The 16704-nt window shown below is 47.4% G+C and overlaps 1 protein-coding gene across 2 annotated transcripts in view; it reads left to right on the forward strand.

Moving 5' to 3' along the window:
- lrrc34 (leucine rich repeat containing 34) overlaps window positions 1-16704 on the forward strand; it is a 112072-nt gene that overhangs the window by 51324 nt on the left and 44044 nt on the right. For both annotated transcript variants that reach the window (XM_080186147.1, XM_080186148.1), the window contains one exon: window positions 14195-14349. In XM_080186147.1, coding sequence (XP_080042273.1) covers window positions 14195-14349 — 155 coding nt within the window. The remainder of the gene's footprint in view (window positions 1-14194; window positions 14350-16704) is intronic.

Here is a 16704-nt window from a genome sequence, read left to right on the forward strand (position 1 = left end):
ATGAGAAAGTAGGGTCCCAAACCAGTGTTCCCTGCTTGAACAGAGGGGGGTACGATAGGATGAGGGCGGAGCTGGTTAATGTAGATTGGGGGCACAGATTGGTTGGTAGGACGGCTGAGGAACAGTGGAGGATTTTTAAGGAGATCTTTTTCGGTACTCAGCAGAAATATATTCCAGTGATAAAGAAGGACTGTAAGAAAAGGGATAACCAGCCATGGTTGTCGAAGGAAATAAAGGAGAGTATTAAATTAAAAACCGATGCGTACAGAGCGGCTAAAAAATAGTGGGCAATTAGAAGATTGGGAAAGATTAAAAAAAAACAAAGAATGACTAAGAAAGTGATAAAGAAAGGAAAGATAGAGTATGAAACTAAAGATAGACTATGAAACTAAACTAGCTCTAAATATAAAAAATGATAGTAAAAGTTTTTACAAATATATATAAAGGAGGAGACTGGTTAGAGTGAATGTTGGACCCTTGGAGGACGAGAGGGGGATTTAGTGATGGGAAACGAGGAAATGGCTGAGGCTTTAAATAAGTTTTCTGTGTCGGTCTTCGTGGAGGAGGACACAAATAGCTTACCAAATATTAAAGATAGAAGGATGGTAGGAGGTGAGGTCCTTAATGCGATTACTGTCACTAGAGAGGTAGTGCTTGATAGACTAACGGGACTGAAGGTAGACAAGTCCCCGGGACCTGGTGGAATGCATCCCAGGGCTCTGACAGAAATGGCAGAGGTGATAGTGGATGCCTTAGTAATTATTTATCAAAATTCGCTGGATTCCAGGGAAGTGCCGGCAGATTGGAAAACGGCTACTGCTACGTCGCTGTTTAAAAAAGGTAGCAGACAAAAGACAGGGAATTATAGGCCGGTTAGTTTAACATCCGTAGTTGAGAAAATGCTAGAATACATCATTAAAGAAGAAATAGTAGGACACCTAGAAAAGAATGGTTCGATCAAGCAGATGCGGCACGGATTCGTTAAGGGGAAGTCGTGTTGGACGAATTTATTGGGTTTCTATGAGGATGTGACTAGTGCGGTAGACAGAGGGGAACCGGTGGATGTGTGTTTTTAGATTTCCAAAAGGTGTTTGATAAGGTGCCTCACAAAAGGTTGCTGCAAAAGGTGACGGTGCACGGAGTTGGGGGTAAGGTGTTAGCGTGGATAGAGGATTGGTTGTCTAATAGGAAGCAGAGAGTTGGTATCAATGGGTGCTATTCTGGTTGGCAGTTGGTGACGAGTGGAGTGCCGCAGGGATCGGTGCTGGGGCCTCAACTATTTACCATTTATATTGATGATCTGGAGGAGGGGGCTGAGTGTAGGGTGATGAAATTTGCTGGTGACACAAAGATGAGTGGAAAAGCAAATTGTGCGGAGGGTGTGGAAAGTCTGCAGAGGGATCTGGATAGGCTGAGCAAGTGGGCGAGGACCTGGCAGATGGAGTGTAATGTTAGCAAGTGTGAGGTTATCCACTTTGGAAGAAATAATAGTAGGATGGAATACTATTTAAAAGGCGAAAAGCTGCAGCATGCTACGGTGCAGAGGGACCTGGGGGTCCTTGTGCATGAGTCGCAAAAACCCAGTCTGCAGGTGCAGCAGGTGATCAAGAAGGCGAATGGGATGCTGGCCTTTATAGCGAGGGGGATAGAATATAAAAGTAGGGAGGTCTTGCTGCAACTGTACAGGGCACTGGTGAGGCCACAGCTGGAGTATTGTGTGCAGTTTTGGTCCCCTTATTTGTGAAAGGATATTTTGGCCTTGGAGGGAGTGCAGAGGAGGTTCACCAGGCTGATACCGGAGATGAGGGGGTTAGCTTATGAGGAGAGATTGAATAGACTGGGTCTGTACTCGTTAGAGTTTAGAAGGCTGAGGGGGGATCTTCTAGAGACTTACAAGATAATGAAGGGGATGGATAGGGTAGAGGTAGAGAGATTCTTTCCACTTAGAAAGGAAAACAGAACTAGAGGGCACAGCCTCAAAATAAGGGAGGGGCATTTTAGAATTGAGGAGGAACTTCTTCACTCAAAGGGTGGTCAACCTCTGGAATTCTCTGTCCGTTGAAGTGGTGGAGGCTACCTCGCTGAATATATTTAAGTCACGGGTTTTTAGATTTCTGATAGACAGGGGAATTTAGGGTTATGGGGAGAAAGCAGGAAAGTGGAACTGATCCACTTCAGATCAGCCATGATCTAATTGAATGGCGGGGCAGGCTCGAAGGGCTCGATAGAACATAGAACATTCCAGCGCAGTACAGGCCCTTTGGCCCTCGATGTTGCGCCGACCAGTGGAACCAATCTAATGACCCTCTAACCTAAACTATTCCAATGTTATCCATATGCCTATCCACTCACCATTTAAACGCCCTTAAAGTTGGCGAGTCCACAACTGTTGCAGGCAGGGCATTCCACACCCTTACTACCCTCTGAGTAAAGAACCTACCTCTGACATCCGTCCTATAACAACCACCCCTCAGTTTAAAGCTATGTCCCCTCATGTTAGCCATCACCATCCGAGGTAAAAGGCTCTCACTGTCCACCCTATCTAACCCTCTGGTCATCTTGTATGCCTCAATCAGGTCACCTCGTAACCTTCTTCTCTCCAATGAAAATAACCTCAAGTCCCTCAGCCTTTCCTCATAAGACCTTCCCACCATACCAGGCAACATCCTGGTAAACCTCCTCTGCACCCTTTCCAATGCCTCCACATCTTTCTTATAACGCGGTGACCAGAACTGTACACAATACTCCAAGTGCAGCCGCACCAGAGTTTTGTACAGTTGTAACATGACCTCACAGCTCCGAAATTCAATCCCTCTACCAATAAAAGCTAACACACCGTACGCCTTCTCAACAACCTTATCAACCTGGGTGCCAACTTTCAGGGAGCTATGCACATGTACCCCGAGATCTCTCTGCTCGTCAACACTACTAAGAGTCCTTCCATTAGCCCTATATTCTGTACTCCTGTTACTCTTACCAAAGTGAATCACCTCACACTTTTCCGTATTAAACTCCATTTGCCATCTCTCGGCCCAGCTCTGCAGCTTATCTATGTCCCTCTGCAAACTGTAACATCCATCCTCACTATCTACAACTCCTCCGACTTTGATGGCCTACTCCTGTTCCTCCTTCTTAGCAGATAGGAGACAGAGGGTGGTGGTTGATGGTAATTATTCATCATGGAGTTCGGTTACGAGTGGTGTGCCTCAGGGATCTGTTTTGGGGCCACTGCTGTTTGTAATCTTTATTAATGATCTGGATGAGGGTATAGTTGGGTGGATTCGTAAGTTTGCTGATGACACCAAAGTCGGAGGTGTGGTAGATTGTGAGGAAGGGTGTCATAGTTTGCAGGGTGACTTGGACAGGTTGCAGAGCTGGGCCGCGAGGTGGCGGATGGAGTTTAATGCGGAGAAGTGTGAGGTAATCCATTTCGGTAGGAATAACAGATGTGTTGAGTATAGGGCTAACGGGAGGACTTTGAATAGAGTGGAGGAGCAGAGGGATCTAGGTGTATGTGTACATAGATCCCTGAAAGTTGGGAATCAAGTAGATAAGGTTGTTAAGAAGGCGTACGGTGTCTTGGCGTTTATTGGTAGGGGGATTGAATTTAGGAGTCGCAGCGTCATGTTGCAACTGTACACAACTCTGGTGCGGCCGCACTTGGAGTACTGTGTGCAGTTCTGGTCCCCACATTACAGGAAGGATGTGGAGGCTTTGGAGAGGGTGCAGAGGAGGTTTACCAGGATGTTGCCTGGTATGCAGGGGAGGTCCTATGAGGAGAGACTGAGGGATTTGGGGTTGTTTTCACTGGAAAGAAGGCGGCTAAGAGGGGATCTTATAGAAACATATAAGATGATTAGAGGTTTAGATAGGGTGGATGGTGATAGCCTGTTTCCTCAGATGGAGAAAGCTAGCACGAGGGGGCATGGCTTTAAATTAAGGGGGGGTAGTTATAGGACGGATGTCAGGGGTAGGTTCTTTACCCAGAGGGTGGTGAGGGATTGGAATGCCCTGCCTGCTGCAGTTGTAAATGCACCTAGTTTGGGGGCGTTTAAGAGATTGGTGGATAGGTTTATGGACGAAAAGGGATTGGTTTAGATTAGTGGGTCAATGTTTTTTTTTAAAAATAAGACTGGTCGGCACAACATTGTGGGCCGAAGGGCCTGTTCCGCGCTGTAATGTTCTATGTTCTATGTTCTATGTTCTTATGTTCTTATGTTCTATAAATGAGTTTTTATCTAGACTATAAAGATGATGTCGGAAAACTAGTCCCCCTGGCACTTAAATACCAGGGGGACTAGTATCTTGGCGGGAAGACTGGCTAAGGCTACCGGGGGGACTTTAAACTAGAAAGGATGGGGGGAGGGAACTGTGATGGGGAAACTGGGACGGAGGAGGTTCGCTCCCAGGTAGGGGAGGACCGCAGGCAGTATGGGAGGGAGGTTAGACAGGCGGTGGAGATGGGAAATGCCCAGACTGAGGGGCTGAAGTGTATATATTTTAATGCAAGGAGTATAGTGAATAAGGTAGATGAGCTTAGGGCGTGGATTGCTGTTTGGGATTGTGATGTGGTGGCCATTACGGAGACTTGGATGTCTCAGGGACAGGACTGGGTACTTCAGGTGCCAGGCTTCAGGTGCTTCAGGAAGGACAGGGAGGGTGGCAGAAGGGGTGGTGGAGTGGCACTGTTGATCAGGGATAGTGTCATGGCTACAGAGAAAGAGGATGTCGTGGAGGGATTGTCTACAGAATCTCTGTGGGTGGAAGTTAGGAACAGCAAAGGGTCAAAAACTTTGCTGGGTGTATTCTATAGGCCGCCCAATAGTGACAGGGAAGTTGAAGTGCAAATAGGGAAACAGATTCTGGAGAGATGTATTAATAACAGAGTTGTCATGATGGGAGACTTCAATTTCCCAAACATCGACTGGAATATCCCTAGGGTAAGGGGTATAGATGGGGAGGAGTTTGTTAGGTGTGTTCAGGAAGGTTTCCTGACGCAGTATGTGGACAAGCCTACGAGGGGAGAGGCTGTACTTGACCTGGTACTGGCGAATGAACCAGGGCAGGTGATGGATCTTTCGGTAGGAGAGCATCTTGGATATGGTGACCATAATTCTATCTCCTTCACAATTGCTTGGCGAGTAAGATTAAGGAGAATCCCAAGGCCTTCTATAAATATGTGAAAGGTAAAAGGATAAGAAGAGAAGGGATAGGACCTATAAAAGGTGAGGGGGGAAAGGTTTGTGTGGAACCAGAAGAAATGGCAGAGGTGCTTAACGAGTACTTCGCCTCAGTATTCACGGTGGAAGCTGATCTGGGAGATTTTGTTATGGATTTGCAGCAGATGGAAAGGATTGAGTACGTGAATATTAAGGAGGAGGATGTGTTGGAACTTTTGAATTCTATCAAGGTAGATAAGTCGCCGGGACCAGATGGGATGTACCCCAGGATACTGTGGGAGGCGAGGGAAGAGATTGCAGAGCCCCTGGCGATGATCTTTGCGTTGTCAATGGAGACGGGAGAGGTTCCAGAGGATTGGAGGATTGCGGATGTAGTTCCTATTTTTAAGAAAGGGAACAGAGATAGCCCGGGAAATTACCGACCGGTGAGTCTGACCTCAGTGGTTGGTAAGCTGATGGAGAGGCTTCTGAGGGACAAGATTTACGAACATTTGGAGAGGTTTGACATGATCAGGAATAGTCAGCATGGATTTGTCAAGGGCAGGTCGTGCCTTACAAGCCTAGTTGAGTTCTTCGATAATGTGACTGCACACATTGACGAAGGAAGTGCCGTGGACGTAGTGTACATGGACTTCAGCAAGGCGTTTGATAAGGTCTCCCATGCAAGACTTCTTGAGAAGGTGAGAGGGCATGGGATCCAAGGGCCTTTGGCCTTGTGGATCCAGAACTGGCTTGCCTGCAGAAGGCAGAGAGTGGTTGTGGATGGGGCTTTTTCTGAATGGAGGTCAGTCACCAGCGGAGTGCCTCAAGGATCTGTTCTGGGACCCTTGTTGTTTGTCATTTTCATAAATGACCTGGATGAGGAAGTGGAGGGATGGGTAAGTAAGTTCGCTGATGACACGAAGGTCGGTGGTGTTGTGGATGATCTGGAAGGATGGCAAAAGTTGCAGCAGGACATAAATAGGATGCAGGACTGGGCGGAGAAGTGGCAGATGGACTTCAACACGGATAAATGTGTAGTCGTCCATTTTGGCAGAACCAACGGGATGAACGAGTACACTATCAAGGGCAGAAGTCTGAGTAGTGTTGAAGAGCAGAAGGATCTTGGGGTCCGGGTCCACAGGACTCTTAAATCGGCCTCGCAGGTGGAGGAGGTGGTCAAGAAGGCGTATGGTGTACTGGCCTTCATTAATCGAGGGATTGAGTTTAGGAGTCGGGAGGTAATGCTGCAACTTTATAAGACCCTTGTCAGGCCTCATTTGGAGTATTGTACGCAGTTCTGGTCGCCTCACTATAGGAAAGATGTAGAAGCTATTGAAAGGGTACAGAGGAGATTTACAAGGATGTTGCCTGGACTGGGAGGCATGCCTTATGAAGTTAGGTTGAGGGAGCTGGGACTCTTTTCCCTGGAGAGACGAAGGTTGAGAGGCGACCTGATAGAAGTTTACAAAATGTTGAGAGGAATGGATAGGGTGGACTCTCAGAGGCTATTTCCCCGGTTTGAAATGGTCGCTACGAGAGGACACAGATTTAAGGTGCGGGGAGGGAAGTTCAGAAGTGATGTTAGGGGTAAGTTTTTCACTCAGAGGGTGGTGAGTGAATGGAATCGGCTGCCGTCAGTGGTGGTGGAGGCGAACTCGCTGGGGTCTTTTAAAAGACTTCTGGATGAGTATATGGGGTTTAATGAGATTGAGGGTTATAGATAGGTCTGTAGGTTGGTAGGTGATGTGATCAGCGCAACTTGTGGGCCGAAGGGCCTGTTTGTGCTGTAGTGTTCTATGTTCTATGTTCTATTGCGTTGGAACGAGATAGGATCAGGCAGGCTAGGAAGGTGTTTGTCTGGGGTAAGGGGAGATACGAAGAAGTCAGGAAGTTACTTGGACAAATAAACTGGAAGGAGGCGTTCTTAGGGAAAAGTACCGAAGGAAGGTGGCAGATATTCAAGGAATGTGTGTCTGGAGCTCTGAATGACAACGTTCCGATGAGACGAGGGGGTTTTGGTGGGTCGAGGGAACCGTGGTGCACAAAGGATGTGTTGAACCTAGTCAGGAAGAAAAGGAAGGTGTACAAGAGGTTCAGGGAATTAGGAGATGCTAAAGATCTTGAGGAGTATAAGGACTGTAGGAGGGAACTTAAAAGGGAAATTAGGAGAGCCAGAAGGGGTCATGAGAAGACCTTGGCGGGTAAGATTAAGGAGAATCCCAAGGCCTTCTATAAATATGTGAAAGGTAAAAGGATAAGAAGAGAAGGGATAGGACCTATAAAAGGTGAGGGGGGAAAGGTTTGTGTGGAACCAGAAGAAATGGCAGAGGTGCTTAACGAGTACTTCGCCTCAGTATTCACGGTGGAAGCCGATCTGGGAGATTTTGTTATGGATGTGCAGCAGATGGAAAGGATTGAGTACGTGAATATTAAGGAGGAGGATGTGTTGGAACTTTTGAATTCTATCAAGGTAGATAAGTCGCCGGGACCAGATGGGATGTACCCCAGGATACTGTGGGAGGAGAGGGAAGAGATTGCAGAGCCCCTGGCGATGATCTTTGCGTTGTCAATGGAGACGGGAGAGGTTCCAGAGGATTGGAGGATTGCGGATGTAGTTCCTATTTTTAAGAAAGGGAACAGAGATAGCCCGGGAAATTACCGACCGGTGAGTCTGACCTCAGTGGTTGGTAAGCTGATGGAGAGGCTTCTGAGGGACAAGATTTACGAACATTTGGAGAGGTTTGACATGATCAGGAATAGTCAGCATGGATTTGTCAAGGGCAGGTCGTGCCTTACAAGCCTAGTTGAGTTCTTCGATAATGTGACTGAACACATTGACGAAGGAAGTGCCGTGGACGTAGTGTACATGGACTTCAGCAAGGCGTTTGATAAGGTCCCCCATGCAAGACTTCTTGAGAAGGTGAGAGGGCATGGGATCCAAGGGCCTTTGGCCTTGTGGATCCAGAACTGGCTTGCCTGCAGAAGGCAGAGAGTGGTTGTGGATGGGGCTTTTTCTGAATGGAGGTCAGTCACCAGCGGAGTGCCTCAAGGATCTGTTCTGGGACCCTTGTTGTTTGTCATTTTCATAAATGACCTGGATGAGGAAGTGGAGGGATGGGTAAGTAAGTTCGCTGATGACACGAAGGTCGGTGGTGTTGTGGATGATCTGGAAGGTTGGCAAAAGTTGCAGCAGGACATAGATAGGATGCAGGACTGGGCGGAGAAGTGGCAGATGGACTTCAACGCGGATAAATGTGTAGTCGTCCATTTTGGCAGAACCAACGGGATGAACGAGTACACTATCAAGGGCAGAAGTCTGAGTAGTGTTGAAGAGCAGAAGGATCTTGGGGTCCGGGTCCACAGGACTCTTAAATCGGCCTCGCAGGTGGAGGAGGTGGTCAAGAAGGCGTATGGTGTACTGGCCTTCATTAATCGAGGGATTGAGTTTAGGAGTCGGGAGGTAATGCTGCAACTTTATAAGACCCTTGTCAGGCGTCATTTGGAGTATTGTGCGCAGTTCTGGTCGCCTCACTATAGGAAAGATGTAGAAGCTATTGAAAGGGTGCAGAGGAGATTTACAAGGATGTTGCCTGGACTGGGAGGCATGCCTTATGAAGTTAGGTTGAGGGAGCTGGGACTCTTTTCCCTGGAGAGACGAAGGTTGAGAGGCGACCTGATAGAAGTTTACAAAATGTTGAGAGGAATAGATAGGGTGGACTCTCAGAGGCTATTTCCCCGGGTTGAAATGGTCGCTACGAGAGGACACAGATTTAAGGTGCGGGGAGGAAAGTACAGAAGTGATGTTAGGGGTAAGTTTTTCACTCAGAGGGTGGTGAGTGAATGGAATCGGCTGCCGTCAGTGGTGGTGGAGGCGAACTCGCTGGGGTCTTTTAAAAGACTTCTGGATGAGTATATGGGGTTTAATGAGATTGAGGGTTATAGATAGGTCTGTAGGTTGGTAGGTGATGTGATCGGCGCAACTTGTGGGCCGAAGGGCCTGTTTGTGCTGTAGTGTTCTATGTTCTATGTTCTATATTTTCCCTTCCTATCCAATACTTTGTGTTACTTCAGACTGGAATTTTGTCACATTAGATATAATCTTTATGGGTATCAGGTGGAGTCATACCTGGAACATAGGAGGATGGTTGTGGTTGTGGAGGGTCTGTTATCTCAGCTCCAGGACATCTCTGTAGGAGTCCCTCAGGGGAGTGTCCGAGGCTCAACCATCTTCAGCTGCTTCATCAATGACCCTCCCTCCATCATCAGGTCAGAAGTGGGGATGTTTGTCAATGATTGCACAATGTTCGGCACCATTCACAACTCGTCAAATACTGAAGCAGACCATACAAAGAACAAAGAAAACTACCGCAAAGGAGCAGGCCCTTCGGCCCTCTAAGCCTGCACCGACCATGCTGCCCGACTGAATTAAAACCCCTTACTCTTCCGGGGCCCATATCCCTCCATTCCCATCCTATTCATGTATTTGTCAAGACACCCATTAAAAATCACTGCCTTCCCCTGGAGCGGGTTCCAGGCACCCACTCCCTCTGTATAAAACATCTGCCTCATACATCACCTTTAAACCTGTGCCCTCTAGTAATTGACTCTTCCACCGTGGAAAAAAACTTCTGACTATCCACTCTATCCACTCAATGCCCCTCATAAGCTTGTAGACTTCTATCAGGTCTCCCTTCAATCTCTGTTGCTCCAGTGAGAACAAACCAAGTTTCTCCAACCTCTCCTCATAACTAATGCCCTCCATACCAGGCAACATCCTGGTAAATCTTTTCTGTACTCTCTCCAAACCCTCCACATCCTTCTGGTAGTGTAGTGACCAGAATTGAACACTATATTCCAAGTGCGGCCTAAGTAAGGTTCTATAAAGCTGCAACATGACTTGCCAACCTTTAGACTCAATATCCTGGCTGATGAAGGTGAGCATGCCGTATGCCTTCTTGACTACTTTCTCCACCTGCATTGCCACTTTCAGTGACCTGTGTACCTGTACACCCAGATCCCTTTGTCTATCAATACTCTTAAGTGTTCTACCATTTACTGTATATTTCCTATCTTTATTAGATCTTCCAAAATGCCTCACATTTGTCTGGATTAAACTCCATCTGCCATTTCTCCGCCCAAGTCTCCAACCGGTCCATATCCTGCCGTATCCTCTGATGGTCCTCGTCGCTATCTGTAAATCCACCAACTTTTGTGTTTTCCGCAAACTTACTAATCAAACCACTTGCATTATTCTCCAAATCATTTATATATATTACAAACAGCAAAGGTCCCAGCACTGATCCCTGAGGATCACCACTTGTCACAGCCCTCCATTCAGAAATGCACCCTTCCACTGCTACCCTCTGCCTTCTTTGACTGATCCAGTTTTGTATCCACCTTGCCAGCTCACCTCTGATCCCATGCGACTTCACCTTCTGCACCAGTCTGCCATGAGGGACCTTATCAAAGGCCTTACTGAAGTCAATGTGGACAACATCCCCTGCCCTCCCCTCACCAGTCATCTTTGTAACTTCCTTGAACAATTCAATCAAGTTCGTGAGACACGACCTCCCCTTCACAAACCATGTTTCTTATCACTAATACGCCCACTTATCTCCAAGTGGAAGTAAATCCTGTCTCAAAGAATCCTCTCCAATCATTTCCAATAATTTCATGTTCAAATGCAACAAGATCTGGACAATATCCAGGCTTGGGCTGACAAATGGTAAGGAACATTCACAACACTCGAATGCCAGGCAACAACCATCACCAATAAGGGACACTCTAACCACTGCCCCTTGACATTCAATGGTGTTACCATCACTGAATAAATGTGAGGTTATTCACTTTGGAAGCTAAAACAAGAAAGCAGATTACTAGCTGAATGGCTGTAAATTGGGAGAGGGGAGTATGCAGAGGGACCTGGGTGTCCTTGTGCACCAGTCACTGAAGGTAAGCGTGCAGGTGCAGCATAGAACATAGAACACTACAGCACAAACAGGCCCTTCGGCCCTCAAGTTGTGCCGATCACATCCATACCTACCAGGCCGTAGAACTATCTATAACCCCCAATCCCATTAAATCCCATGTACTCATCCAGAAGTCTTTTAAAAGACCCCAGCGAGTTCGCCTCCACCACCACTGATGGCAGCCGATTCCATTCACTCACCACCCTCTGAGTGAAAAACTTACCCCTGACATCTCCTCTGTACCTGCTCCCCAGCACCTTAAACCTGTGTCCTCTCGTAGCGACCATTTCAGCCCTGGGAAATAGCCTCCGAGAATCCACCCTATCTATTCCTCTCAACATTTTATAAACCTCTATCAGGTCACCTCTCAACCTTCGTCTCTCCAGGGAGAAGAGACCTAGCTCCCTCAACATAAGAACATAAGAACATAAGAAATAGGAGCAGGAGTAGGCCATCTAGCCCTTCGAGCCTGCCCCGCCATTCAATAAGATCATGGCTGATCTGTTGTGGCTCAGTTCCACTTTCCCGCCCTCTCCCCATAACCCTTAATCCCCTCTCTTATCAAAAACCCATCAACCCGCGTCTTAAAAATATTTAGCGAGGTAGCCTCCACCACTTCAACGGGCAGAGAATTCCAGAGATTCACCACCCTTTGAGTGAAGAAGTTCCTCCTCAACTCCGTTCTAAACCGCCTCCCCTTTATCTTGAGGCTGTGCCTCCTAGTCCTACTGTCTTTTTTGAGCGGGAAGAGTCTCTCCACCTCTATCCTATCCATCCCATTCATCATCTTATCATCAACCTATCTTCATAAGGCATGCCTCCCAATCCAGGCAACATCCTTGTAAATCTCCTCTGCACCCTCTCAATAGCTTCCACATCCTTCCTGTAGTGAGGCGACCAGAACTGCGCACAGTACTCCAAGCGGAGTCTGACAAGGGTCTTATAAAGTTGCGGCATTACCTCCCGACTCCTAAACTCAATCCCTCGATTAATGAAGGCCAGTACACCATACGCCTTCTTGACCACATCCTCCACCTGTGAGGCCGATTTAAGAGTCCTCTGGACCCGGACCCCAAGATCCTTCTGCTCTTCAACACTGCTAAGACTCCTACCCTTGATATTGTACTCCTTCATCCCATTGGACCTGCCAAAATGGACTACTACACATTTATCTGCGTTGAAGTCCATCTGCCACTTCTCCGCCCAGTCTTGCATCCTATCTATGTCACGCTGCAACTTCTGACATCCCTCCAGATTATCCACAACACCACCAACCTTCGTATCGTCGGCGAACTTACTAACCTCTGCAGCCATGACACTGTCCCTGATCAACAGTGCCACTCCACCACCTCTTTTGCCTCCCTCCCTGTCCTTCCTGAAACATCTGAATCCCTGAAGCAGGCGATAAAGAAGGCAAATGGTATGTTGGCCTTCATTGCGAGAGTTTTCGAGTACAGGAGCAGGGATATATTGTTGTGATTATACAGGGCCTTGGTGAGGTCACACCTAGAGTATTGTGTACAGTTTTGGTCTCCTTTTCTGTGGAAGGATGTTCTTGCTCTCGAGGGAGTGCAGTGAAGGTTTACCAGGCTGATTCCGGGGATGGTGGGACTGATGTATGAGGAGAGATTGACTAGGTTAGGATTGTTTTCACTGGAATGAATGAAATGAATGAAGGGGGATCTCAGAGACTCGATAGGGTAGATGCAGGGAGGATGTTCCCAATGGTGGGGGAGTCCAGAACCAGGGGCATGAGGATTCAGGGTAAACTGTTTGGGATGGAGGTGAGGAGACATTTCTTTATCCAAAAAGTGGTGAGCCTGTGGAGTTCATTACCACGAAAAGTAATTGATACCAAAACATTCAATGTATTCAAGAGGCAGCTGGAGAGAGCACTTGGGGTGAATGAGGTCAAAGGTTTAGGGGAGAAAGCAGGATCAGGCTATTGAGTTGGACAGTCAGCCATGATCATGATGGATGGCAGAGTAGACTCAAAGGGCCAGTGACCTCCTCCTGCCATCTCCTATGTTTCTATCACTCCCCCGCTGTCAGCATCCTTAGGGTTACCATTGACCAGAAACTCAACTGGACTCAATGCATAAACCTACACGAGCAGGTCAGAGGTTAGGGATACTGTGGCGAGTAACTCACTTCCTGACTCCCCAAAGCCTATCCACTATTTACAAGGCACAAGTCAGGACTGTGATGGAGTTCTTGCCACATGCCTGGATGGTAAAGCTCCAACAACACTCAAGACACTTTCCACTTGATTGGTACCACATCAACAAACATTCACTCCCTCCACCACCGATGCTCAGTAGCAGCCGTGTGTACTATCTACAAGATACACTGCAGCAATTCACCAAAGATCCTCAGACAGCACCTTCCAAACCCATGACCACCCCCATCTCGAAGGACAAGGGCAGCAGATACATGGGAACATCACCATAGAATAGAATAGAATTCCTACAGTGCTGAAGGAGGGCAGTTGGCCCACCAACCACAAGCCCACCCAGACTCTATCCCTGTAACCCCCGTATTTCCCTGCTAACTCCCCTGACAGTAGGGTCAATTTAACACAGCCAATCCACCAAACCCGCACATCTTTGGACTGTAGGAGGAAACCTGAGCACCCGGAGGAAAACCACACACACACAAGGAGAATGTGCAAACTCCACACAGACAGTGACCCAAGCTGGGAATCAAACCTGGGTCCCCGGCACTGTGAGGCAGCAGTGCTAACCATCACCTGCAAGTTCCCCTCCAAGCCACTCATCATCCTGACTTGGAAATATATTGTTCCTTCCCAGTCTCTTGGTGAAAATTCTGGCATTTCCTCCCTGACAGCATTGTGAATCAACCCACAGAACGTGGACGTCAGCGATTCAAGAAGGCAGTTCACCACCACCTTCTCGAGGGAACTAGGGCTGGGTGATAAATGCTGGCCAGCCAGCGACACCCATGTCCCACAAAGAAATAAATAAAAATGTGCAGTAATTTACAACTGTCAAATGTCATTGGCATCAGACAGAAATGCAGCTTTTGTTGTTGATGTTTTTTTAGGAGGAGGCGATTGTACACATGTCTTACATGCTTCAAACCAACCAAACTCTTCAGGAACTGCACCTGGCCAAAATGGCAATGGGAAACTTTGGCGTAGAGCAACTCTGTGAAAAATTAGCTCACAACCAGAGTCTCTGGCTCCTCGATCTCCACTGGTAAATAGTATTTATATTATTTCATTCTGTTACCAAGCTTCATGATGGGCTGAATGGCTTCCTTTGCTGAATGCTTTTATAATTTGTTTTTGCAGAATGGTGAAGGAAGGCAGTTAAGAAAATTATTACAAATGCAGAAATTTACAAGATATTAACCAATTAGCTGGGATTCCCTCTCCCTCGTGTCCTCTTTTCTGGCAGAGGTTTGTCATTGGCTTCAGGTTCTGTCACATCGATAGCATTTTGTATGGTTCACACAGCCCATCGCCTGGCAACTGACTGCATGAGGGTGAGGGGGGGTGGTGGTGTGGAGGGGGGCACTGGCCAGGCTGCCTGAAGAAACAGAAAATCCTGCCCATGATGTTTAAATTGTATTGGTTAATGTGAAGCAAAATAGAATGTCCTGAGAGAGGAAATAGTGGTCATCCTCTCTCTGTCTCGCTCCCCTTCTCTGGTAAACATCCTCATCAATATGCGGATGTAGCCTGTAATAAAAAAGGCCAATGGGATGTTGGCATTTATTGCAAAGGGACTGGAGTATAAAAGTAGAGAAGTGTTGCTGCAATTGTATTGGGTGTTGGTGAAACCACATTGGGAGTATTGGGTCCAGTTTTGTCTCCTTATTTGAGGAAAGACGTGGTGGCATCGGAGGCAGTTCAGAGGAGGTTCACCAGGTTGATTTTGGGGATGAAAGGGTTGATGTGTGAGGAGAGATTAAACAGTTTGGGCTTGTACTCGCTGGAGTTTAGAAGGAGAGGGGGGATCTGATTGAGATATATGAAATTTTAAAAGGGATTCATAAAATAAATGTTGTCTAAATGTTTTCTCTTTGTGGCAATCTGGAACAAGAGGTCACAAGTATAGGCTGAGAGGCGCTTGATTTAAAACTGAGATAAGGAGGAACTACTTCTCACAGAGGGTGGAGAATTTGTGGAACTGGCTGCCCCCATAGCATGGTGGAGCCTGAATTGTTTCGAGAAGGGGACAGATATATTTCTAATAAAAAAAAGGAAAAGGGGAATTGGAGAGCAGGTGGGGGAGGTGGATTTGAGACCAGGGAGAGATCAGCCATGATCTGATTGAATGGCTCACAGGGCTGAATTTGCTGACTTCTGCTCCTAATTCCGATGTTGCTATGCTCCAAGTCTCCCTCCGTCTCTCTCTGGTGATCATCCTCATTCTGCCAATATTGTCTCCATGAAAATCCCAACAAATTAGGAACTCCTGCAGGATGCAAATGCAAAAGCTGTGGTTAAGGGTATTGACACTGTCTTTTGTCACAATGACAAAGTGCACAGAAGGGTGTGTTGTCTGCCTGGTGCTCAGGCTCAGGATCTCGCATCTGGGCTGCAGAGGAACCTGGAGTGGGAGGGTGAGAATCCGGTCGTTGTGGTTCATGTGGGTGCCAACGACGTAGGCAAAATGTGAACTGAGGATCTGGAGAGGGAGTATGAAAAGCTGGGAATGGAATTAAAAAGCAGAACCGACAAGGTGGTTATCTCCGGACTACTGCCTGAACCGAGTGCAGATGGGCGTAGGGTAGATAGGATTAAAGAGGTGAATGGGTGGCTCAGGGATTGGTGTGGGGGGAATGGGTTTGAATTTATGGGGCATTGGCACCAGTATTGGGGTAGGTGGGACCTGTTCAGGTGGGATGGGGTTGGTCTGAACCGTGCTGGGACCAGAGTCCTGGCGAATCATGTAAATAGGACTGTAGATAGGGCTTTAAACTAACTGGGGGGGGAGGGTGTAAGGGTAGGTGAAATTACAGGGTCTAAAGTAAAGGAGAAGGTACAGGTACAGGAAGAGGCCAAGGATGTCCCAGTAATAAAGGGAGTAGGGGGCGTGAGTAAGGTTGGTAGCGTTCCTTCAAATAGGGTCCAGATAAAGGCTGGGATGAAGACACTTTATCTGAATGCATGAAGCATTCGGAACAAAGTGAATGAGCTGGTGGCGCAGACCAGCACAAATGGATATGATCTGGTGGCCATTACAGAGACGTGGTTGCAGGGTGACAGGGACTGGGAGCTGAATGTCCAGGGGTATCAAGTGTTTAGGAAGGATAGACAGGAGGAAAAAGGGGGAGGGGTAGCTCTGCTGATTAAGGATAGTATCAGGGTGGTAGTAAGGGAAGATATAGGCGCCAAAGAGCAGAACGTGGAATCGTTGTGGGTGGAGATAAGGAACAGTAAGGGGAGGAAGACGCTGATGGGTGTGGTCTATAGGACCCCAAATAATGACCTGGAGCTCGGGCGGGCTATAAACACACAAATAAGTGATGCGTGCAAGAATGGAACGGCGATAATTATGGGGGATTTCAATCTACATATTGATTGGTCGACCCATGTTGGACGC

This window comes from Carcharhinus amblyrhynchos, chromosome 3 (genome assembly GCF_965287045.1).
Source record: "Carcharhinus amblyrhynchos chromosome 3, sCarAmb.v2.hapA, whole genome shotgun sequence".
Taxonomy (NCBI): Eukaryota; Metazoa; Chordata; class Chondrichthyes; order Carcharhiniformes; family Carcharhinidae; genus Carcharhinus; species Carcharhinus amblyrhynchos.